The sequence below is a fragment of the Schistocerca piceifrons genome, chromosome 3 (genome assembly GCF_021461385.2).
Source record: "Schistocerca piceifrons isolate TAMUIC-IGC-003096 chromosome 3, iqSchPice1.1, whole genome shotgun sequence".
Classification (NCBI taxonomy): Eukaryota; Metazoa; Arthropoda; class Insecta; order Orthoptera; family Acrididae; genus Schistocerca; species Schistocerca piceifrons.
Genome location: NC_060140.1, coordinates 312364345 through 312390667, shown reverse-complemented (window position 1 = coordinate 312390667; position 26323 = coordinate 312364345). Strand labels below are relative to the sequence as shown.

General features: G+C 37.8%; 1 protein-coding gene across 1 annotated transcript; it reads right to left on the bottom strand.

The window, feature by feature from the left end:
* Nucleotides 1–8826: 8826 nt before the first annotated feature.
* LOC124790008 (NADH dehydrogenase [ubiquinone] 1 beta subcomplex subunit 7) lies at nucleotides 8827–22917 on the bottom strand. Its single transcript, XM_047257552.1, has 3 exons — nucleotides 22699–22917; nucleotides 20940–21108; nucleotides 8827–9014 (listed from the first exon to the last, which is right to left on the bottom strand). The coding sequence occupies exons 1-3, from the start codon at nucleotides 22808–22810 to the stop codon at nucleotides 8915–8917; spliced, it is 381 nt and encodes a 126-aa protein (XP_047113508.1). The 5' UTR covers nucleotides 22811–22917; the 3' UTR covers nucleotides 8827–8914.
* Between the last annotated feature and the right edge of the window lie 3406 nt (nucleotides 22918–26323).

The following is a 26323-nucleotide window of genomic DNA, read 5'->3' as shown; positions in this document are numbered from 1 at the left end:
CTTGTGTAAAAGTTAATTTACTTTGAAAGTACCGTTTCCCAAACCACCATTCACAATATTTTCCCAAGACACGTTAGAAATGTAAACAGTTGTGAAGTCATGGTCATCGAAAGCAGTTTGTCATTACGAAGTATTGCATAATCTTCCTCCTAAACCCTTTGACACATTTTGCTGTAGGTAGAAGTTTGTTTGCTCACTGTGTTTTGTTGCTGTAAAGGAGCATTTTCTTTGCAACCGAAGTTTTATTTTGATGTTTTTCTCTCGTTTATGTTTTATTGCTGCATATTGTTTTGCAGTAGCAGGCTAAAATAAAATTCTGTGTTAGATTATCAGTTCTTACAAATAAAAATTTAATTGAAAACTAAAACAATGAAAAATTTCAGAGTTTCTCCCATATGTACTGGGTCATGTACACCCTGATGGTGAGTAACAACTATCCTTTTCATCATATTGTCATTATTCCATTCTGGACTTTCCATTGTTTGGTAACATTATTAATATTATTACTACCGTCTTTCCTTTCTCAGACATTACGTCTGGTTAAAAATAGAAAATGACGCGGACCTTGATCAAGCGTGACTTCCTTTTAACTGGACGGTATATGTTACATTGCATTTAGGAACTTTCGGGTAATTGTACATGTATCAATAATTTTTTAACATGGTTTCACACCACTTACATTCATATGCGCGTGCGTAAGGGAACAGGAAACGAAAGTGTAAGTTTGGATGTAGCTGTATTGCGTTGATGTACTGGTGGATATTGTGTGATATGACTCCTGTAGTTGATAGTATAATTGGTATAATGTCAACTTTATCCTGATGCCACATGTCCTTGACTTCCTCAGCCAGTTGGATGTATTTTTCAATTTTTTCTCCTGTATATTTGTTGTATTGGGTATGGATATTTTGATTAGTTGTGTTAATTTCTTCTTTTTATTAGTGAGTATGATGTCAGGTTTGTTATGTGGTGTATTCATCATTCTCCAGTACATTTTGTGGTGCATACTTGTATGTGGGAATGTGTTGTTTTATTAGTTTATGATGTATGGCAAGTTGTTGATGTATTATTTTTGCTACATTATCATGTCTTCTGGGGTATTCTGTATTTGCTAGTATTGTACATCCGCTTGTGATGTGATCTACTGTTTCTATTTGTTGTTTGCAAAGTCTGCATTTATCTGTTGTGGTATTGGGATCTTTAATAATATGTTTGCTGTAATATCTGGTGTTTATTGTTTGATCCTGTATTGCAATCATGAATCCTTCCGTCTCACTGTATATATTGCCTTTTCTTAGCCATGTGTTGGATGCGTCTTGATCGATGTGTGGCTGTGTTAGATGATACGGGTGCTTGCCATGTAGTGTTTTCTTTTTCCAATTTACTTTCTTCGTATCTGTTGATGTTATGTGATCTAAAGGGTTGTAGAAGCAGTTATGAAATTGCAGTGGTGTAGCCGATGTATTTATACGAGTGATTGCTTTGTGTATTTTGCTAGTTTCCGCTCGTTCTAGAAAGAATTTTCTTAAATTGTCTACCTGTCCATAATGTAGGTTTTTTATGTCGTTAAATCCCCTTCCTCCTTCCTTTCTGCTTAATGTGAATCTTTCTGTTTCGTGTAAGTGTATTGAGTGCTTCTAGGTCTGTGTTACTCCATTTCACTACTCCAAATGAGTAGGTCAATATTGGTATAGCATACGTATTTATAGCTTTTGTCTTGTTTCTTGCTGTCAATTCTGTTTTCAGTATTTTTGTTAGTCTTTGTCTATATTTTTCTTTTAGTTCTTCTTTAATATTTGTATTATCTATTCCTATTTTTTGTCTGTATCCTAGATATTTATAGGCATCTGTTTTTTCCATCGCTTCTATGCAGTCGCTGTGGTTATCCAATATGTAATCTTCTTGTTTAGTGTGTTTTTCCTTGACTATGCTATTTTTCTTACATTTGTCTGTTCCAAAAGCCACATTTATATCATTGCTGAATACTTCTGTTATCTTTAGTAATTGGTTGAGTTGTTGCTGCCAGTAGTTTTAGATCACCCATGTATAGCAAATATGTGATTTTTTGTTGGTATGTTCCAGTAATATTGTATCCATAATTTGTATTATTTAGTATGTTGGATAGTGGGTTCAGAGCAAGGCAGAACCAGAAAGGGGCTTAATCTGTATTGGCCTGTGATGTGATATTATTTGAATTTGTTTGGATATTAAGTGTGGTTTTCCAATTTTTCATTCCTATGTTTAGGAACTGTATCAATTTAGGATCTACTTTGTATATTTCCAATATTTGTAGTAACCATGAGTGGAGTACACTATCAAAAGCTTTTTGGTAATCAATCTATGCGTAGTGTAGCGACCTTTGTTTAGTTTTACCTTGATATGTCACCTCTGCATCTATTATCAGTTGCTCTTTACATCCTTGTGCTCCTTTGCAACAGCCTTTTTGTTCTTCATTTATAATTTTGTTCTGTGTTGTATGTGTCATTAATTTCTGTGTAATGACTGAAGTGAATATTTTGTATATTGTTGGTAGGCATGTTATGGGGCAATATTTAGCTGGGTTTGCTGTGTCTGCTTGATATTTAGGTTTCAGATAAGTTATTCCATGTGTAAGTGTATCAGGGAATGTGTATGGGTCTGCAATGTAACTGTTAGTTAGATGTGAATGTGTTGAGGTGAATTTCTTTAACCAGAAATTTGCTATTTTATCTTTTCCAGGGGCTTTCCAATTGCGAGTAGAATTAATTGCTTGGGTGACTTCATGTTGCAAAAATTATCACTTCAGGCATTTGTGGTATCATCTTGTATGTATCTGTTTCTGCTTGTATCCACCGTGCATGCGTGTTATGTTGTACCGGTTTCGACCATATGTTGCTCCAGAAGTGTTCCATGTCTGTTATGTTTGGTGGATTGTCTATTTTAATGTGTGTGTTATCTATTGTCTGGTAAAATTTCTTTTAGTTTGTGTTGAATGTTTCCTTCTATTTTCACTTTTTTTTTGTATCTTCTAAGTCATTTGGCCAATGCTTGTAATTTCTGCTTCTTTTCATCTAATTGCTCTATCACTTCTTGTTGTGAGATTTTACCCAACCTTTTTCGTTTTTTGTCTGATATTTCATTTCTTATAAATTGTGTTAGTTGTCCGATGTCTTTTCTCAGTTTTCTTTTCTGATCTGTAGCCTGTGTTGCCATGCTGGTTTTGTGGGTTTCTTCTGTGTGTTGGGTTGTTTTGATCTCTGCCTAGTGTGTATATTTAGTGTAGTGAGTGCTCCTATATCAACCAGTAGTTGTAACTGTTCCATAGTTGTATTTTCATTTATTTTGTTGTGTATGATTTTGTTGATAGTTTTTATTGTTGTTTCGACTTGTGGTTTATTTGGTGGTCTATGCAAGAATGGTCTAATGTCTGTATTTGTGTCTTTGTATTCTATATATGTCAGCTGAAATTTTTCTTCTATATCTAACATGTGTGTCACTTCGTGTTCTATTTGTGCTTGTTCTGGTGGCTGTCTTAAGATTTCGTTTTCCTCTGATTGTTTAATTGATGCGTGTTGTTCTTCGTTTGTTTGCTCTGGGATGTTTGAGTCCATTACTGTATTTTCTTCTTCTTCTGATTGCACATTATTTTGTTCCAGTATTTGTTGTACTTGTTGTTTGATGTTTTCTAATTCTGACTGGGGTATCCTGTTATTTTTGATTATTACACGGATCTGATCAGCTAGCCGTTGTTCTGTTAAAAAGTTTAATTCTGGGTATCTGGTAATAAATGTTGTGTATACTTGTGATCTGTATCCAGTTGTGTTGGTTCCTAGGTTTGTTGCTTGGTAATAACAGAACATGAGGTGTCAGTTAACTTCATCTGACCATCTCATCCTTATTATTATTATTATTTAACTTGCCTAAACTCTGCTCCATAAACTCTGTACAGTAAAGCTACTTCCCTACAGTATAAATCAGTATCACTGAGAAAGTATTGGTTGATTAGAAAATTTTATAACAGAGATATGAAAGTGGGTGGCAGGTAAGATAAAAAGAAAGGTTTAGTTCGTGTGTATCCCTCTGTGTAGTTCATTTTACAGTCTTGTTTCGCCAGCAGTTTCCTGTATGCCTGATTGCCGTGTGTGTCACTCTAGCGTCTTCTTGTTCAACTGTTACATTTTCTCTCATTGCGAAACTAAACATGCTTCTCACTCCTCATCTGTTTGATTTTTTCACTTTTTTTTTTTTTTGTCTCCCCCCCCCCCCCCTCCCCGTTCACCACTGGCAATATCTGTTCCTCTAATATCTTTCCTCTAATACTTTTCAACATCCTGCTACATTGTATTACATAAGCTAAAATACTACTTAATATACTTTTCATTAACTTAAACAATTCACTTAAATTTACTTCACTTTATCACTTTCACTTTTCCTTGATCCACTGTAATCGATTTCCTAAAGTACAATGAAGCATGCATGTCACCATTACTTACATATACCCTTCTGAGCTGGAACATATTCCCACCACGCCAGGATAATGGAATAGCCAAGAACATTCTGGCCAGTTTTGATGACTTCGGCACTATTTCAAGTACTTCACGAACTCCATAAGAAATCCGTATCTTCTAACCCAACCCCTGCAGTTCGAAACTAAATCCTCCTCCATGGATGGAGAATGGAGGGCCTTTCTCACAGATGGGGAATAACATAACCCCCACTTGGCTGTGGGGGTGGGTTGCGGAGTTTTGGTGGTATACATGGACCAACCACACTTACAAAATTATATATAATGAAATGCACAACTACGTAGAGCCGTGGATAATTCCATTTGTTATGAAAACATAAATTCTGTGCAGATCTATCTTCAGAATTATACTGATGTGCCTGTAATTTTGCTAATGAAAAGCAAATACTGCACTTCAATATGAGGGGATGGACAACATGAGAAAATAATTCATCTCTATAACCATTCAAGATGGGGACAATGTTTGTCACAGAGCAAAGTACAACTAGAAGAGTAAAAGGTAATGCCACCAATTTTATTAACATGGTTTCACACCACTTACATTCATATGCGCGTGCGTAAGGGAACAGGAAACAAAAGTGTAAGCCTAAGAGTACTAAAAAAGAAATGTTACAGTGAAATAAAACCAAGATAAGAAGGTATGGGTATAATGTAAGATTTTGGGATTGCAGCCAGATTACATCAACTTTATAGTGTAGTATTTCGACTGACAACCACACCCACCTTTAGATACAGATAGGGCAAGAAATCAACTTAAAATGGCTGCAGTACCGAAATGTGATGGAATAATATGTTTCTCACAAGGTGATTATACTCCGATTAAAATCACTTTTTGATTGACAGACTGCAGCAGTAGTGAACAGTGTTGCTGGCATGCAGCCAGCCTTGCTTCACAAGGAGCTGCACGTACCTACAAAACAGGCAACACAGCAGGCATGTGGCACTCGAGAAAAGCCACGTTTGGACAGTAGCTGACCTACCACTCGACACTGTGAAATGCCATAGAAATTTTAATCGCGTATAAGATCTTGCTGCACAAGCCTACCCATTCTTGATGACACCCTTCCTGAGATCTAGTGAGAGAGGACGACACAATACTGGCTTACACAAAACCGACCACTAATGCACTGTGTATCTATGGATCTTTTCTGGGGCATGGCAGCTCATGGGTAATACCATGGCGCATCACACGTTATGTGGCCGCGACATTATAAACAAAATGACAGTTGGTATGGTTAGCGTATTTCGACTCAGACCATCAAATCCATGTTGAGGGCACCATACTGCAGCAGGAAACAAGTGTAAAATGAAATGAAGCTGAAGTGATACAGAAACTGCACTGACAGGTAATAACCACATGCTCACAGCCTGTATTGTGTGGCTTGTTGATGTGAAAGTTGTTGAAGGTACATAATAATGTAACATTTCTGTTGTAGACATCCCCCTTGGACCTCTGGGTAACAACTTCAGTTCAAAAGATAAAACCACGTCATCCAGACAGATAGGTGTTTAATAGTGGATGATCCTGCTCACTCTTATCTGCTGACAATCTCACCAATATTAATACTGATACTAAACAGACATCAGATGTGGTGACATTGGAAGCATGTCCTGGTACCCCCTAATGTTAATGGACATCAAAGTGGAAGAATATAAGTCCAAATGGAAAAAAGTGGACACAAAATATACAAAGAGAAAATTAGCCAAAAGGAATAAGTCAATTGCTAAAGGCTATCTTGTACCAAACTATGTCCCTAAGCTTGGTTGATGCTCTAGTAAAAATGAATGTTATTGTAAATTAACACTTCAGCTACAACAACTGGATCATAATTAAATTTACTAGACATAATGATACAAATGATTCACTTGATCTCACAATGAAGATGAGTAAAGAACACAGTCCAACGTGAAGAGTGCGTTGAAACACCTTTTGCTGCAATACATGCCGCAACACGATCCAGCATCAAGTTGGTTAGATGTCTGATGTCGTCCTGGGGCAGACTGGCACACAGATCTTGAACAACCACATTGAAATCATGTACAGCGTGACATGGCGGTATCTGGCATTTCAGCTGGTCGCGCACATGCTCTATAGGGCACAAGTCCAGGGTACAGGCTGGCCATGGAAGAGCCAGAACATGATGTAGGAAGTCTTGAGCAACTTGAGCTGCATGTGGAAAAGCATTATCTAGGTGGAAAAGTGTCCCTGGTAGGCCATGTAGGAAAGGTTGAAGAACAACTTAGGCTAAGTCCCCCCCCCCCCAACAATGGGCCATGTGGATAATGTGGCAAGTGACAGCACGGTTGGAACTGTATTGTTCACCAGGCTGCCTCCTCATCCGTCCCCAAAACAAATCAGGATTCATCACTAAACACCATGTTTTGCCAGTCTGATTCCACTTCGTTCTAGCTTGGCACCACAGCAGACGGGAGTTGCCAATGTATTGATGTTAACGGCAGTACGCTACAAGGGCATGTAGATTGCAAATTTAGATCCACAAGGTGACTGGGAATCATTTGTGGAATAACTACATGCACATGTGCATCTGCTTGTATCCTGCAGCGAGTCACTAGGATCCCTGATCACCTGCAGACGATCTTTTGATCATCTTATGTCTTCGTCTTCCTGGTAGTGCCTATCTATTGCGTCCACTGCTCCCAACATCATTTGACAGAAGCCTCCAATCGACCTGATGATCCACACGGCATGTCGACCAGGCTGCGATTTCCATGCTGATGATTAGACCCTCTCAAACTGGCTTAACTGTGACAAATGTTGTCTAACATGTCCACCCGGTATTCTCGCATGCTAACATACCCCTTGAGTAGGGATGTTTATATGCCATTTTAATAGGGTTCCCCTGCCCAATATCAGTGTCACTGCAGGGTCTGTGGTCATGCGCATTGACACCAAACTTCAATCATTTGCATGTTGGATTTCACTGTTCTTATCTGCAAAGTTTTGCTTGTGTACTTTCATTCCTCCAGGTGCACTGTTTTCAATGTTTCCGAGTGTATACTTGCTCATTCAGACTTCCTACGAGAAGAAATCAATCATAAGAGCCGAGTCCGTGTATGTTCATACCTGGCACTTGATCAGGACTTCATGCTAACATTTGGGGAAGGAGATACAAGCATTACAAACCCAAGTTAGACTCTGCTAGTGGCCTAATGTAAATGTTTTACATCTTATTGACAGTTTCACCAAAACTGTAGTGGGGCCTAACCAATGACAAATTGTTTGGTATCCCAGTTTTGCTTCTTTGTTACATATACAGGATGGTCAGGAATAGTCTGGAAAGCTTGTAAGGGTATGCTGCACTGAGAAATTATTGTTAAGAATGACACTAATTGTTTCTGGTGAGCTGCTTGAATCTGTACACAGCAACAACATAAACAACTTGGTTGCCTAACATCATTGCTAATAACTCTGAAATGGCCTACCTTGTAACATCCTTACAAGCTTTATGGACCGTTTCTGACCATCCTGGACACATGTATACATAATATTTCGTACATGAAATAACTAAGTCACGCCAATGCACAGCGAAAATGGAACTATAGAATAATTGACAATGCCAAGAACTATCTAGCATTATTTCCTCATAACACCTTGGTTGGGGTTAAGCCACTCCTGCACTGAGCCTCGTATAGATCATCCTCTTCAGTTCCAGCTCAATAATTTATGAGCAGATCAGGCAGGCCCACCTTAATATCTGTTTCCAACACAGAATGAATCTCATTCACATTGAATAGTAATGGCTGGAAAAAGTCTGTGTTGTAAGACTTTTCTTTCAATGTGTGTATAAGGAAAATGTATTTAAAAAAAAATAAAATTCAACTGTTGTGATTTTCCGTAGTATTGATTCATTGGAAGTTACGTGTTTGATCATTAAAATGCCTCCTATCTTTCAAGACATAGTACGAAGGAGTGCATATCTGAAGGGCTCTGCCTCTAGTACTGAAGCTCCGAAAAGAATGCAGAGAGTATTGATTTGAAATACCACAATCTACATAATGAGAGCTGTTTCACACAACTGAAGACCTTTGTATGACACAGTTACGCTAAATATTTAAATTTCTGCTCAATGAGGCGAATTTTTTACCAGCTGAAATGTCCCCAAAATGGCTGTGTGTAGCACATTGGCAACGTGGAGTCTGCCCATAGTGTAACAATCTAAATTTTATACAAAAAAATGTTCATACATTTGAATAATAGTATTGTATGTGCAACCCTAATGGTAGGTTATTAGAATTATAAGTTAATTACTTTCGTTATAGTTTTCAATTATATCTATGAAGAATAAAAATTTAAAACACACTTTCTTTTAAAGTAAACAAGTTTTATATACACATATATGCAACAAAATACAAATACGACTCATGTGAGGCACCAAACTATGAATAACTTCATTCCTCTAATTCCTCTTTGTGGGACTTGGCAGCAATGCGCTTCTGTCGTTGCAGCAGTCTCCTCTCTCGTTCATACTCTTTCATGCGGAGAACATAGCTAAAAGGCAAAACAATGAATACTGTAATACTCATAACATGCAATAAATAATTTTTTTTCTATGAAAGTTATTTCAGCAGCTGCATTAACACTAATAAATCTTTATAAAGGAAGAATTAATGGAACTGCGCAATTTGCAGTCAAAACTAAATTATACAGGTTAGAAACAAGTCACTGTCACAATAACTTCCCAAATTTATAAACTTCTGACTTTTATAGTAAAAGAGCATCTCATTCTTTCAGCCACATAAAGCATCATGCCAGGAATGCGACAAATATATCGGGCTCCATGCAATGTGAATTTTACACTCTTATCCACTTACATTATTGAAATACTGTGCTGTATCTGACTTAGGAGTATAAAATCTCTTCATTCATCGCAGATTTAAAAGATAATGTTTTAAGAAAGAACCTACTATCTAAGGTAATAATGAAACCACCATTGTGGTTGAATGATAAGAAATTGTCTACAGAATATAGCACTTTTACGCTGATTATAACAACAATATTTATGTTCTAGCACTGAACAGTATGGTTTTCAGTAACCACATTGCCAGATGAATTGTAAATAAAGTGTTATTCATAAATACACAAATCATTTCTTGAAAACTGCTTGTCCCTGGGCATTACTCCAAAGGCCTAACATTGAAATATGAGATAATTGTGGTTGAAACTATTATAGTCATTAAAACAGCACTAAGCTGTACATAAAATCAGTACCCTGAACACTTTCCTTATCATAAAAAATCTCCAATACATATCTTCAACATTTTGGCAACCAAGCCCAAGTGTAATTCTGACCACAACACTGCCTTCAAATGACTGCACTCTAGTATAGCTCAGGCTGAAATGTTTCATGGTGCACAAGCCACTTTTGCCTCTTTTCTGTATTTCTGTTGCAAGTATGTCACATCTGTTGAGTAAGAAATTTTGGAAACTAGATGAAGGACTGGGTTGGAATGAGAAATATCAGAGCAGGAACAGTCTGAAGAAATTGGTGGACTCTTCCAGAAAGGCACAACACTGGCTGAAGAATCGTTCCTATGACTATCGGCAACAGACAGAGAACTACCGCTTACTGTTAAATTTCTGCTACTGAGATGAAACAGCATCCAACACAGGACAGCAAAACTTTTTCAAAGAAGACGCAACAATCTACTGGCAAAGCATGCAGGAAAGAAACATGCTGGTATTGCTCTGATAGTGATACACTTCTCTGCCTGCCAGAATATTTCAGGCATTTACATACAAAAGCCAATTATTTGTGAAATTGCTCAAAAATTCACCTCATATTTACTTTCTTTCAAGGATAGTTATTTTCTAGCATTGAAATCTCAAACACAAGACATTCCAGTAACATTTCAAATAATGACATAAATGGTTGGTTTTCTGGGCACAAAATTTTTAGAAGCATTACAGGAAGATGATCATTTATGAAAAAGATTTCTGTGTGTCTGGATGATGATTAAACAAAAAATAGGCAATCAGTTATTCTCAACATTAAAGTGTCAATCCTAACAGTTTTGCCATAGTTCTAGCTTATTTTATGACCCCTGTTTAGTTGTCACCTAATAGGGCACAGTTATATTTCAATTTACAAATGTTGTATTATCAGAACATACAATATTTTCAATAACATTGCAGCCTTCTATAATATGTACAATGGCAATATTACAAAGTGGTGCACTGAAATTAATTCAGCCCTGAACAGTTACTGGAAGGAGGAACACCATACATGAACATTACCTTTTACTAACTGTAACTTCTTTCATCTCCCTTTCGGCTGTTCCATATTCCATGTGCACATGACCTTCCACCTCTATGCCAGTTTCCAGTCCACAAGACAATGGCATGTTGATCAGTTCTATCCCATGTAGGCCTTACTGGCTGCCATCAATGTGCTCATTTTCCTGGATTATGAGACACACTTGTACCTACCAGAAAAGAATTGGGATAATATGGGAAGCAACAGTCAAACTCTTTCAGTGATGGTCAGGTGATGATATGCTAACTACATGTCCAGCATCCACAGGTTCAGCTACAAATGAACACGACTTCCTCTACAAATCAGATGCTAATGTTATTATATTGTTACTTCCACAACATTCAATTTTGATATTATTTATCCCGTATCAAATTCTTACTTGGGTAGGCAAATGGTAGACCCAGTCATAGTGGAAACAACTTTATTACATGTAGGGTTGCCATCTTTACAACAACGAAACGAGGGACATTCCACCAAAATATGGAACATGCTCGGAAATGCGAAAGAACTGTCAACAATACTGACATGTCAGAATTAGCTGCTTTCAAGAGTGCAAAGTCATTTTTCACCACATTATAGATTTCTTTACAATACATATTATTATTAATGCTAATTAGAAGCTTGTTCTTCATAAGAGAAGTTGAAGATCTGTTTCTTGTATTTGCCCATTTATTCGCCATGGAGAAAATACATGTTTAACAAATGCATTGCAACCTGTAACACTCAAAATGAAGAACATTAATTTCCTGAATTGTTTTAGGTTAGCTGCACCATGTTCTTTCATAATAACATGGTCATTTTTCTACTAAACTATTTTCCCATCCATAAATATCATGTAGATCATCTTACAGATGCAAAGCTCTTCATATTATTCCATACCAAGGTCATTTGTCAGATGAAGCTGCCCCCCCCCTCCCTCCCTCCCTCCCTCCAGGTTCTTAACTTGTGGGCCTTTGGCAACATTATTTTCAGAAAAATCATAAGCATGTGAGAGGTACTGAACAGCTTTAGCATAGAACGGCAAGAAACTTTTTTCAATTTTATTTCTGCAAGACTCTAAGAAATGTTTCAAATTATTTCTAACTGAAAATCCAAAAAAATTATCTGCTCTTCTGTGTTCTAATTTTAGCTTTAATAACGACATGCGCTTATAGGCTTGTACAACAGAGACAATATCTCTTTCAAAGATACTGACATTCTACACAAATTTTTGTAACACTGAAGAACAAAACACACACACACACACACACACACACACACACACTTCGTACCGTTTTCAGGATCAAAATACAAGTGACTTGCAATGACTTAATAACAGGCCATTTATGAAGCAGTCAATCTGCTGCAGCATCCAAAGAAAGTCAGTGAGCTGGTACAGGCCTTAATCTCTCTCCATTCAATACCCGCCCTTCCAACTTTTCTCTTAGCACATACAGAGAAATGGTCATACACTTTCATGACAAGAGATTCCACATCAACATCCAGGCAGTAATTGTCATATATCATTGTATTGTGCCCAATTTCTGCACACAACTGGATGAAAATTTTTTCCATTTGTAGATTCAAGTAGCTTAAAGACATTTATGACAACCATTAGTTACATTACTACTATCAGCAAAATACAAAGGTATCTTGTACATGCTTAAACTGCTGTGATTAATTATATTATTGACATCTTCATGAAAAGAATTAGCAGATCCATTTGCACTGTTGTAAAAGTCTAGCAATTTGTTTTCCATCCCATTTTCTACTGGGAAACATCTTAAACACAATGGAAGCATTTACAATTACCTTTGTTAATGGAATACTTGCAATCAAAAAGTACAGGTCTTCATAACTGAGTACTTTCACTATGGATATCTCCAATACATCTGGGGGCTAGCACATTCATACTCTGGCTTTCTGCGTTGGTTCTGCCACATGAAACTTCACTTTGCAATTTTTGAATAATCAAATATATCAGCCATTAACGTATTGTTACAATCTGTGCTTTAAAAACTCTGATTATATTGGACTATGTGGAACACAAGGACTAATTGGGCGGAAGAAATAAAATTACTTTCAGGGGTTTAGTTTGTGGAGGCACGTTAAGTTTGTGTCCTCCACTCCTAGCATGCTGTTTCAAAAGTCTAATTTACCTCCATGAGAGGCAGATGTAATTCTGTTGCTTACCAAGCATATTGCTTTGAACTTACTGCCATGCACAGACTTTACCTAATACGTCTCCTAAGATATCTCATAACAAGTCATTTGTTTGCACTTTTTCATTTTTGGCAAAACTGAAACCAACTACATTTTCGTCAAAATCACACATTTTAAACAATATCAACAGCTGTTTGACCTCAAACACTGTAAGTGAGGCAATTTTCTTTTGTTCCATGAATTTAGATATTCGACTATAGTGGTTACTATAGTATTAAAGCCTTGTATCATTCATGTGATGAATTTGGCCCAACCATCTCATCAGCAATGATGGTTCCCAATGCTGTTTAGATACACTTTCTCGAGAACCACAGTGTTGGTCACATGGTCTTCCCACTTAAAATTCCAGATGTGTGTAATTTTTTTGCTGGTGGAAGCACTGAAGTGTTTGGATATCATGGCCATAATGACCATGTTTTACAGCCATACGGGATCCGAATTTGGTATGCAGTTTTAGCTGTTTGTTCATGAATACTGTGCATTAACCATCTGAATTCTGCATTGGCAGCCCAAATTCACTTAGCAACACCCTGTTCGCAAGTACACCATTTAGACAGGAAGCTTCCAAGATATGAAAAATTGTCAACTTGCTCCAGTGCTGTGCCCAAGATAGAGATACTGAACTCAGGGAGAGTTAATCCGGGGGCAGGTTATGTATCTTCATTGTGTGGGTAGAAGTCCCAAAGAAAAAGCACCATGAGGTACAAAATAAACATGATGCTGACCAGATGCATAAACATGTTATCACACAAAAGCTGCTGCTGTATAATGAACAAGACAAGGAAATACCAACTTTGGGAAAACTTCACAGATTATGTTTACTCAGAAGTGGACAATCAAAGCTTGGGGGGGGGGGGGGGGGGGGGAGAGGGGGAGGGAGAGAGGTGTGGGGTCACGGAAGGGGACAAGAATCGACTGAATGGTAATTGGTTCAAGGTGGCTCATCCTAAAGCCATTCATCCTGCTAGGCTTTCGTGTAAGAGATTGTGGATGAGATGAATTTACTTACCATTTGTGAAATGAACACTGCTCATCTCAAACATCTATGATGTACAATCTGCAGACTGACGCAACAAATGGAAATTTGTATCCAGGCCAGGATTTGAACCCATGTGTCCTGTTCACAAGGCGGATGTGCTAACCAGTATGCCACCTGGGCACAGTGATTTAACGCAACTACACGGACTTACCCTAGCATGCCTCTCTCCTCAATCCAAATTCCCATTCACACCTCGCCTCACTTGAAAAATCTCTGGAATCGCATAGTTTCAACTTATTAAGCACCTACGCCTGGGTTTCAGGCAAGATTCCCCCATTTCATTCAATGCTGAGATGCTATTCCAACGTAGTTAGAAAGCCTATGCAATTCTGGTTGAATTCAGGGGAATACCAAGTGGACTGAAGCATGAAGGAAAATTTGGATTGAGGAGAGAGGCATGCAAGGGTGATCTGCACACTTGTGCAAAGCCACTACATCAGGGTGGTGTAGTGATTAGCGCATCCGTCTAGTGAGCAGGAGACCCGGGTTTGAATCCAGCCTTAGTACAAATTTTGTTTGTTGCTTCATTCTGCATACATACATACATAATTTCTTATTCGTGTACAATGAACACTATATACACACTTTGCCAAAGCAGCATTTAATTTTCAATAAATTTAATGTGGAACGAAGTCAGCAGTCTTTCGTCTATAATTTTAGTCATATATACTGATGCATTTCTTGCTGGAAAAATAAATAAATAAAAGAAAATCATCACACAACTAACACTGGCCAAAGATCTCAAGCATGCCTTCTGACACCACATACACTCTGCTAGCACTGACAGTTTAATGGATTACATAGATTTGATGTTGTCCACTTTCCGAGGATCCTCTCCTTTATGAAAAGTGTTAACTACTTTAGCACGAGATATCTGGCACCTTACACTACATCACCATTCAATTCATTCTCTGAATGCCATCCCAGCAAGCATATTCCTCTTACAGGCAGATTTGTCCTGTCTATCAAATTTTTTTTTAAAAGATTCCAAAATCAATGTATTTTTTATACATGAACACAACAACAGTTTCAAGAACGATGAAGGACATCACTTTTTTTTGCAAAATTACGAGATATCAGAATTAACCCTTTCACGTACTTGGGACACATTTGGCCTATTTATAAATCTCCTCAATAATTGGATTGTAATGACAGTAGATGCGCTGCAGGTGCTCTACTTATAGAAGAGATAATTGTTTTCTTTAATTTCATAGTTTTTTCTGGGCAAAACTTACTATAACTGCCACCAATTGTTGTATATTGTTGGTGATACCTGCTTCAAGTGTATATACGAGGGTTGGAACTTAAATACCGGTAACTATTTATTCACAACTGATACAAAAGAGTTACATGTTTGCACCTGTTACTGTCCTTCAAAGTAGTCACCAGCGTTGTGTAGAACCCGTTGCCAGCAATGTGGAAGGCGTAGTATACTGCTAGCAGAACCTGTTTTGATGATGGTGTGAATGGAGCGGTCTAATGCCTGTCGAATCTATGGAACAGTTCTGAAGCGAATGCCACGAAGTGGTTCTTTCATCTTCGGAATCAAATCAAAATCACAAGGACTGTTTGTTTTTGGAACATCACCTGTGACCAGCTTTGCGAAAGAAGTGGCAACACTTTCTGCTCAACCCACCCATCATTTTGCATGACAATGCGCGTGCGCATATAGCGCAAACTGTGGCTGCTCTGTTCGGTCGATGGGACTGGGAAGTACTGTACCATCCACCATGCTCCCCGGATGTTAAGTCCTTGTGACTTCGATTTGATTCCGAAGATGAAGAAACCACTTTGTGGCATTCGCTTCAGAACTGTTCCAGAGATTCGACAAGCGGTAGACCGCTCCATTCACACCATCATCAGAACAAGCTCTGCTAATGGTATACGACGCCTTCCACATTGCTGGCAACAGGTTCTACACAATGCTGGTGACTACTTTGAAGGATAGTAACAGGTACAAACATGTAACCCTGTTGTATCAGTTGTGAATAAATAGTTGCCACTATTTAAGTTCCAACCCTCGTACATAATCATTCACTTATTATGTGTGTTTTATGATCTATGCCTTGCCTTCAAGGCTTGAAACAATATTCGGGTAAGATGCTCTTTTACTTTGGACCATATGTTTGGAAAATAACTGCACTTAATAAGTGAAAAATTTTATTTTCTTTCCATGGGCAATAGTCCCAATGTACCACAATATAACTTGTGATATGAAGTCATTAATATTACATGTAGTGGAAAGGTATCTTAATTTCAGTTGTAAGTGTATTATTTTTCTTTGTATTTCAGCGAAAAACTTGTACGATTTCAAATCATCTTTTAGATAATGTGATCCATGTGTTGAGCAGAGTTTGAAGATTTGCAGTGGTGATGACGAAGATATTACTAGATGAAGGGGATAAAAATTTTCTAAGAAAGATGGAAAATGGAAGTGAACATATTATGCTGAAAAAGACATTTCAGTGACAATGTGAATGATGAATTTGGGAAAGTGCTTTTGTTTAATATCAGTGAGAACTGTGGGATACCAAACCAATTTGGCCTTTTTCTTCAATAATGGGCCTAAAAGCCATGTTGCAAGATATGCTAATTCCTCAATGTATTCAATAAGCAGAACAAACTGGCAATGCTTTCAGCACAAATCAAGATGAAATGAAGGCATTTTTTGGCATGAACCTAATAATGAGGTACCTTATATTTTACATACAGTTAGAACCTACTGCCAACTGAGCCTGATTTAGATGTTCCTTATCTAACTCAGATTATGACAACACTGATATGAAGACATTCAAAAGAACTTACATTTTTCCAACAATGAAGAGCAATCAATAAAGGATGATCCTTCATACAAAGTAAAAGCTGTAATTGATCATTTGAAAAAACCTTTCAGGAATTTCTTAGAGCAACTAGGGCTCAATCTGTTGATTAGCGTGTGTTCTGGTTCAAAGGGCATATTATATGATAGTATATCAAACAGGGTTTCAAAATGTGGCAGAGGTGTCATCCAGACACAGGTCATCTATTTGATTTAAAAACTGGCAGAAAGAACTCATGTCCTGAAGTAGGTCTCGGTGAGTCAGTAGTTCTACAACTGGCAAAAGTCTATATCCAGACCAGGATGTGGAATTTACATAGATAATTTTTTAACTCTCCTGTTCTGCAGCATTACCTTCCTTTATAAGATATTAGATAATGAGGAACAGTACACACCAACTGCAAAAACATCCTTATGTCCTTCCCTCCAGACAAAGAAATGAAAATCAGTGATGCACACAGTCTTATTAGCAACACACTGACAATCCTCAACTGGATGGATACCAAACCAATTTATCTACTGACTAATTTTTTTACCCCCATACCAAATACAACTGTGAAGGGGTGTGAGTTTGGTTCTGAGAAGATCAGTGTTCAGTGTCCCTTTGTGGTGAAGTACAACAAGTTGATGGGAGGGGTGTACCTCATGGATCAGAAGAAAGTGACTCATGAGATTGACAGGAAGGCAAAAATTAAGTATTACCTGAGAATTTTCTTTGACCTTCTTGACATTGGTGTGAACAATACATATATAATATATACAACATTGACAGCAGAAGCAGGACAAACCAACATCATCATCTCTAGAGTTCAGATGATATATTCCAAGAGGTCTAATCAGCAACTACTCAAGTCAATAAAGGAATTTATCATTAGCCATAAAGACCTAAAGAAGATTAGAAATGTGTTGTAATTCAAAGAGTTTAGAGTACTGAACGATAAAATCGAAGGTGAGAATATGTGTTCATTGTGCTTCAAAGCTTATTAAAAAGCACACTTAGAATATCTATGGCAGTGTGGTGTTAATATATGCGTTAATTAAAGCAGAAACTGTTTTGCGGAATTTCACATCAAACAGGCAACAGATACATAGCCTTTGTACTTCTTTGATACATAATATGTCTCTTTTTCCATAACTGTCCTTTAAGGTACACAGTGACAAACATGTCCCAGATTTTTTCCAGAAGTACAAACAAAAATATTTGAAATAATAACATTTTGTTTATAAACCTTCCAATTAACATGGGGGTGGATGACTAAGTATTTAGCCCTTTGATTTTCTTATGTACCTGAAAGGGTTATGTGGCCATTGGTTTATTTAGCTCAAATATTGATTCATGCATATTATACTGTGAATTAATGCTGACAACATGAATAGACCCTAATAACTATGATCAAACTAAAATGCTGGTCAGAGTTCAATTATTGTGCTATCTGAGGCAGCCAAACTGAAATACTGGTCAATGTTTAATTGTTGTGCCATGTGGGGCATTGACATAAAGGCATGTGACATGTAAGATTACATGAGCATAGCATGTACTTACATTAAACTTTAGCTTGTAATGGTGTATTCGTATTCTACCTATGCCACCTTAAATTATCTACACTTTTCAAAAGTTTTGTCATATTTCTGTAGTTATAATTTTCTTTGATTTATGGAAACTAATATGGATGTCTTCCCTAGAAGGACCTCAAGCCTAGATAAAAAAAGCAACTGGAATGTGTGTGTCAGTCACTATATAATCCACATGCGTGCATAGCAATCAAGAGCCTACAGAGTTTTTGAATGTGTGAGTTTGTGTATAAAGTTGAATTAAAAATATCTATGTAATTATATCAGCTGTCAATTTTTGACACAACAGTTTAATTGGATAGATACAAAATCTAATCACCAAGTGGCGGCAGAACACACACATAAAAGAAGGTTGAAATTAGGCAAGCTTATGGAGCCATGGCTCCTCCATCAGGCAGTAGGGTTGAAGTGGAAAGAAGAGGGTGAAGGAAATGGACTGAAGAGGTCTAGGAAAAGGGGTAGATTTTGGGGAACTGCAGGTCAGGGGAGACTTACTGCACTGGATGAGAAAGAATGAATTTCCTTCTAATCCAGTGCAGTAAGTCTCCCGACTTGCAGTTCTGGGTGACTTTCCTGAAATCTACCCCTTTTCCTAGATGTCTCCAGTCCTTTTCCTCCACCCCTTTTCCTTCCACTTCAACCCTTCTACCTGAAGAAGGAACCACTGGCTTCAAAAGCTTGCCTACTTAGAACCTTCGTTTATGTGTGTGTTCTGCCACTGCTTGGTGAGTAGACTTTTTATCTATCCAATTTAATTATTACATTAGCTGTGTACTATGATAATGGCTAAAGTAGGCTATTATTCATTGCCTTGTTGAAACAGCACCCAAAGAGGAACAGGAATCAAGACAAAAATTAGTGCAGGCATATATATGAGTATGAGAAAGCACACCAGGAATCAGTTTTCACTGGCAGCATGGTAACCTTCTTTCCGATTTATATGGGAACTAAATTCCAAAAGTAGCCAATACAAAATGTGGGAAAATCTCACAATTCAGCACTCCTTACCCAGCCAAATATTAAAACACGATGAGAAGCGAAACACTGTAACAGTTATGCCTACACATCCAATTAAGTTCAAAAGGAGTTGTTGAAACAGTGTACTCTCTAGTATTACCTGATGTTTACTTTTTTCCATATTTTTCGTTATAAGACTGCTACTGCCAGTTCCAAACAGTTGCAGTGCTTATGTGACATAACTGATGAGTATTTTGGAAAATGTTAAGTATATTTTATATCAGCTAAGTGTAGATGCTACTTAAATTGTGCCACGCAAATGGTCAAAGACTGAAATAATTTTAAACAGAAATCACTGAATCAACTAACTGGCCAACTATTACTGTTCCATTGTAGAAAACAAGCAGGCATTGTGCAACTTCATGACAGAAAAATGACAACGTTAGTTCAAATAACAGACGAAGAAGGCAAGGTGACACCATCTCCATATGTAGAGCAGATGGTAGCGCCACTGGTTGAAGTGTAACAGCTGTACAATAGTCTCTCTGTTGCCTTCATGCAGTTGTTTGGAATACAGCTCTATCAAGGTAAAATCATTGGCATTACAAGAAACAAAACCTGGCTGTTCCCATAGCATTTTTCACTGCTGTTTCATCCACAGAGGTGCCAAAGAATCTAATTTGTATAATGACAACAAAATAATAAAAGCACATATGGAGAGAACTATATCTTGAATTGCCCATGGAGAAATGGAACCGATGTCATGTGAAATTAATGCAACCTAACTGAATTTCCCAACAGTACTTTGAGAGGAATTTACCAGAACACACACACGAACACCAGTCGGATGCCCAAGAAAGAGATGGTAGGAACAAATTAAAGAAGACTTTGAAAGGAAACTAAAGACATGGGATGTTGTGAGGAATGATTTCAGCTAAAACAGAAATAGATGCCCGCAAGAGTGCACAACTTTTACTGAGCTGTGAAACTGTCACAGTTTCTGTAAGGGATTTGTAGCACTGCTTGTTCAGTGATCTGGCACTGGGCGAGTAAAATCCTGTCGACTGCCACCAAAGAAACAAATACGTTATAGTCACAAGTAACATCCTGACTGCACAGATCTCTTCTGTGCTTAACAGGTTACACAATGAAACTGAGGCTGGCTATTACAGTAACAAAGCACTAACAGTATTCATTTGTTTTAAATTACTGTTAACACAATGGAATGAAACCTTAACAATTCTCTAATGACTATCCTAATTGGAAGGTGAATGACAAACACTTGCCTTTTTGATGGCAGGAGAATCCCTTTATAAATTTAACAGTGAGGAGCACATTATTTGTTTAAATGGCATGACTGTAACAGTATTTTAAGTATCACCTATTGCTAATATGACAACTTAGGCATTCACAAATGGGAAAAGTAGATCAAAAATTTTTGCTTTTTACATGAAGTGTTAAAAGAAAACATGTTGACTAGAGGCACTGCTGTTAATATTGATATAAATTATTTGCGGCAAAGGTAAGAAACTTAAGAACGGTAAATATGTTCTGGACTTGTTAAATACTTACTCCTCAAACTCACAGGTCATGTACGCATGCTTTTCATGCGCACATTTGTAAGCCCATGGCCAAACATCTGCTCTGCAAGCCTGGTACTTGATTAATAGATGAGCACAGTAATCACGATTTTCTGGTGGAATCTTGGCCGATATCATCTCTTCTTCAGTGGCGAGCATCACTAAAACAATATTAAGGAACAACATTAAATATGACAATGTTGGGTCTATCAAACAGAGTGCTACTGGTTGTTGGCTTTGACTTGTGGCAATAATGATGCGTGTGATGTCACATGCACACAACGAGATATGAAAAGACACTGACAACATTATTCTTTTATAAATTTTTTTTCCAAATGTGAAGCATAGTTCAAGATAGTTTTGTTGCATGTTGGCAAAGTCAATGAATGGTAGGCTATGTCATAATTTTTGTTCCAGTGCATATTCTACATGTACTGTACTTTGGAAAGCGGTTCATTATTACCAATTTCATGACAAGGGCCAAAACTAACTAGTGCTACCCGTAGATTCAATATTTCCGTAACACCTGCTTTAGTTAAATAGTAGCTTCCATATAACTCACTGTATTTCATTAAGCTGTCTCTTCACATAGGGTCTCTAAAGAAAATTACAATATGTGACTAAAAGTTTCCTACAGGTCTTGATTAGCCAAAGGTCTTGCACTCCAACATAAAAACTGGTATTTTAACTGTTCAGTACTTGAAACACTTGAGAGGGAACTTAACCACATCCACTTAAATCAGTGTAAATTAACTAAATAAACTATATACCATTGTAATGGTAACCACTATGTTTTGCATTTGCCTTTTAACTTAATTTGTGCCTGCTGAGCACTCATAATACACAGTTTCTACACAGTTAACTAAGGAGAAACCCACAACCACTAGAAGTGGCACTTAGTATCACTCTAGAAATTTGATTGTGTTACATAAGAGCAGTGCCGAAGACTAATTATTTCTAACACCAAGGGCACTCACACCTATGAGCTATGGGGGCCACCCAGCTCATGGGGAAAAGAAAAGAAAAAAAAGTGTAAACAAGTGTTTTTGTTTCAACAAATTTATCTAAAAGTCTACATTACATAGGTTTTAAACATTTTATGACTTAACAAGTCACCATTCATCTTCCAAAATATTAAAAATAAAACATACACCCAGGCCTGGCCCCCTCCCACATAATCTAACGGATGGGTGCACTTGTCCAATACTAAATTTGTTAATGTCATAGTTAAAACTGCGAAAGGTCAGTGACAAATTTCAACCGGGAGCAAAAGTTTCATATGACTCAAGTAGAGTATTACAATGCTTATAATGTGAAATCTCACACAGGAATCTGTTTGTTACAATTAGAACTTCTGAAAATAGCGCTTATTGCTACACTTTTAGGGTGAAAACCTTGACTACCTTTGCCTTCGTGTTTTGGAGTAACATTGAAATAAGTAATTGTTTTACGGTCAACATATTTGGCTTAAAACCATATATAATTTTATACCAAAATTAGAGCGCCCGTACCTCCCTTTGCACATCCACAAACAGGAGTACCTGGATTTCCCACTACATACGACTAAACTGCAACCCAAAATACCCATCGCAGAATGAGATTAGACAGCTACACAATTAACTAGCGTTCAATGCCAAACGAAAATAATCTCCATTTATTTTTTATTCTATTTGAAACAACCCATCATCAGTTGTCATCACTGTTGTTAAAATTACTACAATTCAATGGGAGCTTGGGCGATACGTTATTACCTCTCTGTTTTCTCCCATTAGGGAAACCAAGCAACGGATCAAATGAAGGCTCTTTCATTGGCTGAGGAGTACCCTGAGGATCTGACACATACAAAGCCCACGCATTTCCCATGGTGTCAACACTAATGTTATTACAATCCTTAATTTCACTACGCGTATCACACTCCTCTCGGAGGATTTAACCTCTCACCGACTGCACACACGAAGATACACTTTGGTCAGTGGTGCCATGCAATTCGAGACAACAATGTTTCATATCGAATCCAACAAGAAGATCGAGGTTTGGTTCGTTCATCGGCAGACAGTTTACAGTGCATCAGTGTCTTCAAAATATATTTGCAATAATTACAGGCCTCACAAAATACGAAAGTTCGATTCACAATTACTGGAATGGAAACCCAAAAGATTCTACAATGCATTTGAAATGACAACATTCAACGAGACCGTCAACGGAATTGAGAGCGACGGATCGAAATGGGACGTTAAAATCACTTGAGTAAAAAGTTCTGACTTCGACGTATGAGTTTGCATGTGTATATATATATATATGTGTGTGTGTGTGTGTGTGTGTCTGAAAGTTAGCCCCCACGCTGCCTTTTTCCTCGTGCGCTATCGGAAACGCACGGGAATAAAAGGGCATGCACAAAATTTATGGAAAGAAAGCACGTACGCATGGACACCCTCATGTCCACACGTTTCTCAATGGTGCAATAAGTCTGCTATGGATCCCCTCTTGGGAGCTGCTTCTGCATTTATTCCAAAGAAAAGAAGATATAAACAGAAAACGCAAAAGCGACTGTAGGCAAGGAAGTATTTAAATAACAGAGATACGAGAGATACAAGTGACGGCCACATTTTGTTTCCAAATTTCAGAAGGAAGTCACAGTGAGATTTTAGATTGTCTGTTTGAGAAGCCGCAGCGATAAGGCTGGAAATAACATTTCGTTAGACGGCAACTGGTAACTTGTATACCAGTTCTATACCTGAGTGTTGCTTTGTGTTCACCTTCCCTGCTGTTCTGCAACAGGAAAGCTATAGTGCGAGCAGCTCTTTGGTACTTCTTCAGTCGGCTGAGCCACATGAGGAACAGGCGTGGCAGCACATCACTGTGTTTTCAGCGGCGTCGTTAGAGTGGTATGCTGCAAATAGATAGTTTTCGATCCACCGGAATTGCTGGACACTGATTTTGTCAACTGAGTATGGATGAGAATGCTATGTTTAGGGTTGCAACCGACTGAGTTCTGTTCAGTGCAATGCAGTGACCTTTTTTTTTTTTTTTTTTTTTTTTGCATGTTGGTGAAAGTGTTTTGGTGATGGAATTGTGGGCCATTGGTATGGGTATCTGGTGCCTTGTTAGCCATCCCTGTTGGACCTAAATTGATTATATGTTTTCTTGACCGTGCCTTGCACAGAACCTAAACTGAGCTTAAGATTACACGATACCACAAGAGCGATGTTTAAACGTCAGTCAGTTCCTTTAAAAGGCCCAGTGTCAGTTAATTGTTGTAAATATCTACATGAACTGTGTCGGTTTGGAGCATTTACCAGTAATTAATTCAATCATACCATGCAAGGGTACACAACATTAACTTATGTAATATCTTCAAATGAGGTGTCATGAACTTGGCGCCAAGTTTATTTCGACCAAGACTAGTTGCATACAACTGTTAGTTGGCTGGCCATTTCATTATTTAGGTTGACTGCTCTGTTGGCAATTAACGAAGATTGATCTGTCATGTGCATTCTGATAGATTTTTTCTCCCTTTTTGTGCTTTCACGTGTCTGTCTTAAGGGCCACAGCAGCTGTGTTTTGCTTCCTTGTAACATGGCCGCCATCACAGACACTTTTGTATAAGTCACTTCCGTGCTTGTGGTTTTCTGCTCTGTATCTTGAAACAGCTCTTGTGACAATGTGTTCTTACGTAACATTATACCTATGTAATCTGCTATGGTACACTGTCCACCAGTTGTTCATGAACAATGTATTGTTTTGTAGATATACCTCTCCCTCTGTCTGGCCTTTCCACCCATGGAGGCAGTGATGGTGCCTTGTTGTGCTTTTTGAGTGTTTGGCCACATGTTAGGAGTGGTCGGTTGTTCAGTAGCTTATTTATTGTAATACCCTATTGTATAAATGGCTGATTGGCAAGGATTAAACTGTTTGTTTGAATAAATACCCAACATTTGTTGTGATTAATTATTGCTGTTTAAAATGAAGGTTTCTTCGTCTTACTATTATCGCCATTTGTGCATAACATTTTATCATTTTGGAATTAAAACTGGTTGATAATACAGGAGTTATTGAACATTAGCATTTTTATATTTTATTATCTACTGCTTGAAATGAGATTTTCTTGTCTTAGTATATTAAACTCCATTTGAACATGTAATCTTTACTATTCTCAGAGTCAGTTACTGTAACTGAAGTTGATTTCATATTTTCTATCATTTAAATTTACAGTCTGAGTAACAGTTCATGATGATTATCATTAAAGACATTTTGAGTGCAAGGTTTCTGTAGTCTGATTTACTGGCTTGGTAAAAATTCTAAGCTTGTGTGAATGTGCAACTCTCTGATTGTAGTCTTTGTCATCATTCTGAGAGAGCAGGAGTGGTGCATGCAATTATGGAATGTTTATATTACAACTCAGTAATCAGTTGGAATTTAATTGCTTGTAGACGCTTTTCCAGTTGCAGTGCGACTACTGCCTGAAGCAGCTGAAGAAGTACTTTGCGAAACCTGCCATACTCTGACGAGAACTAAGCCTATGAAGTCGAACATTATCAACAGAGAGAGGACTGCTATTCGGGACCAGAGAGAGTGCCCTAAGATACTTGTCTTACCTAATGACAAACGCAGCCCTACTATTGTTCTTTCCCACAAGCATTACACTGAGAAGTGTAGAGCCTGTTAGTTGATGACTCCTATATGAAGATCAAGGTTGACCCCACAAAGAAGGTGGAGAATAAGATCTGAGCTCCTCTCAAGGACGTGGTTTTACCAGAGGGCGTCGCCAAGAAGCTTTTACCTCAAAGACCTGTACAGCCAAGACTTATAGACTCACTCAAGTTCACAAGGATGGGGTGTTGTTGTGCACCATTGTCAGCAACTTTAGGGAACCTACATATTTGCTGGGAAAATATGTGTCAGAAATATTACTCAATTATGTGCATAGATGCAATCATCATATCAGCAGTTCTGTGGATTTTGCCAAACGCCTCGATAATTCCAGTGTGAAAAACACGGGTATCCTGGTATGTTCTGACGTCATTTCGTTATTCGTCAGAGTACCTCTAAGACAGTCACTAGAGCTTATTGGCCAGGATTTCGATGTATTTTCTATTTAATGGAGAATACTATGACCAAATGGAAGGAGTCAGAATGGACAGTCTGCTCTCGCCTGTGGTCATGTTTTTTTGTATAGAGTATCCCAAGGACGGTACCCTGGCGTCAACCAAGTGGGAACCCAAGTGTTTTTTTCGTTATGTAGGTGACACGTTCGTCATCTGGCCCCATGGAAGGGACAAACCCTTTAACACGCTTACACATCTGAACTCCATACGTCCTAGCATCAAAATCGCTATGGACATTGAAGTACAAGGAAGATTACCATTCCTGGAAGTC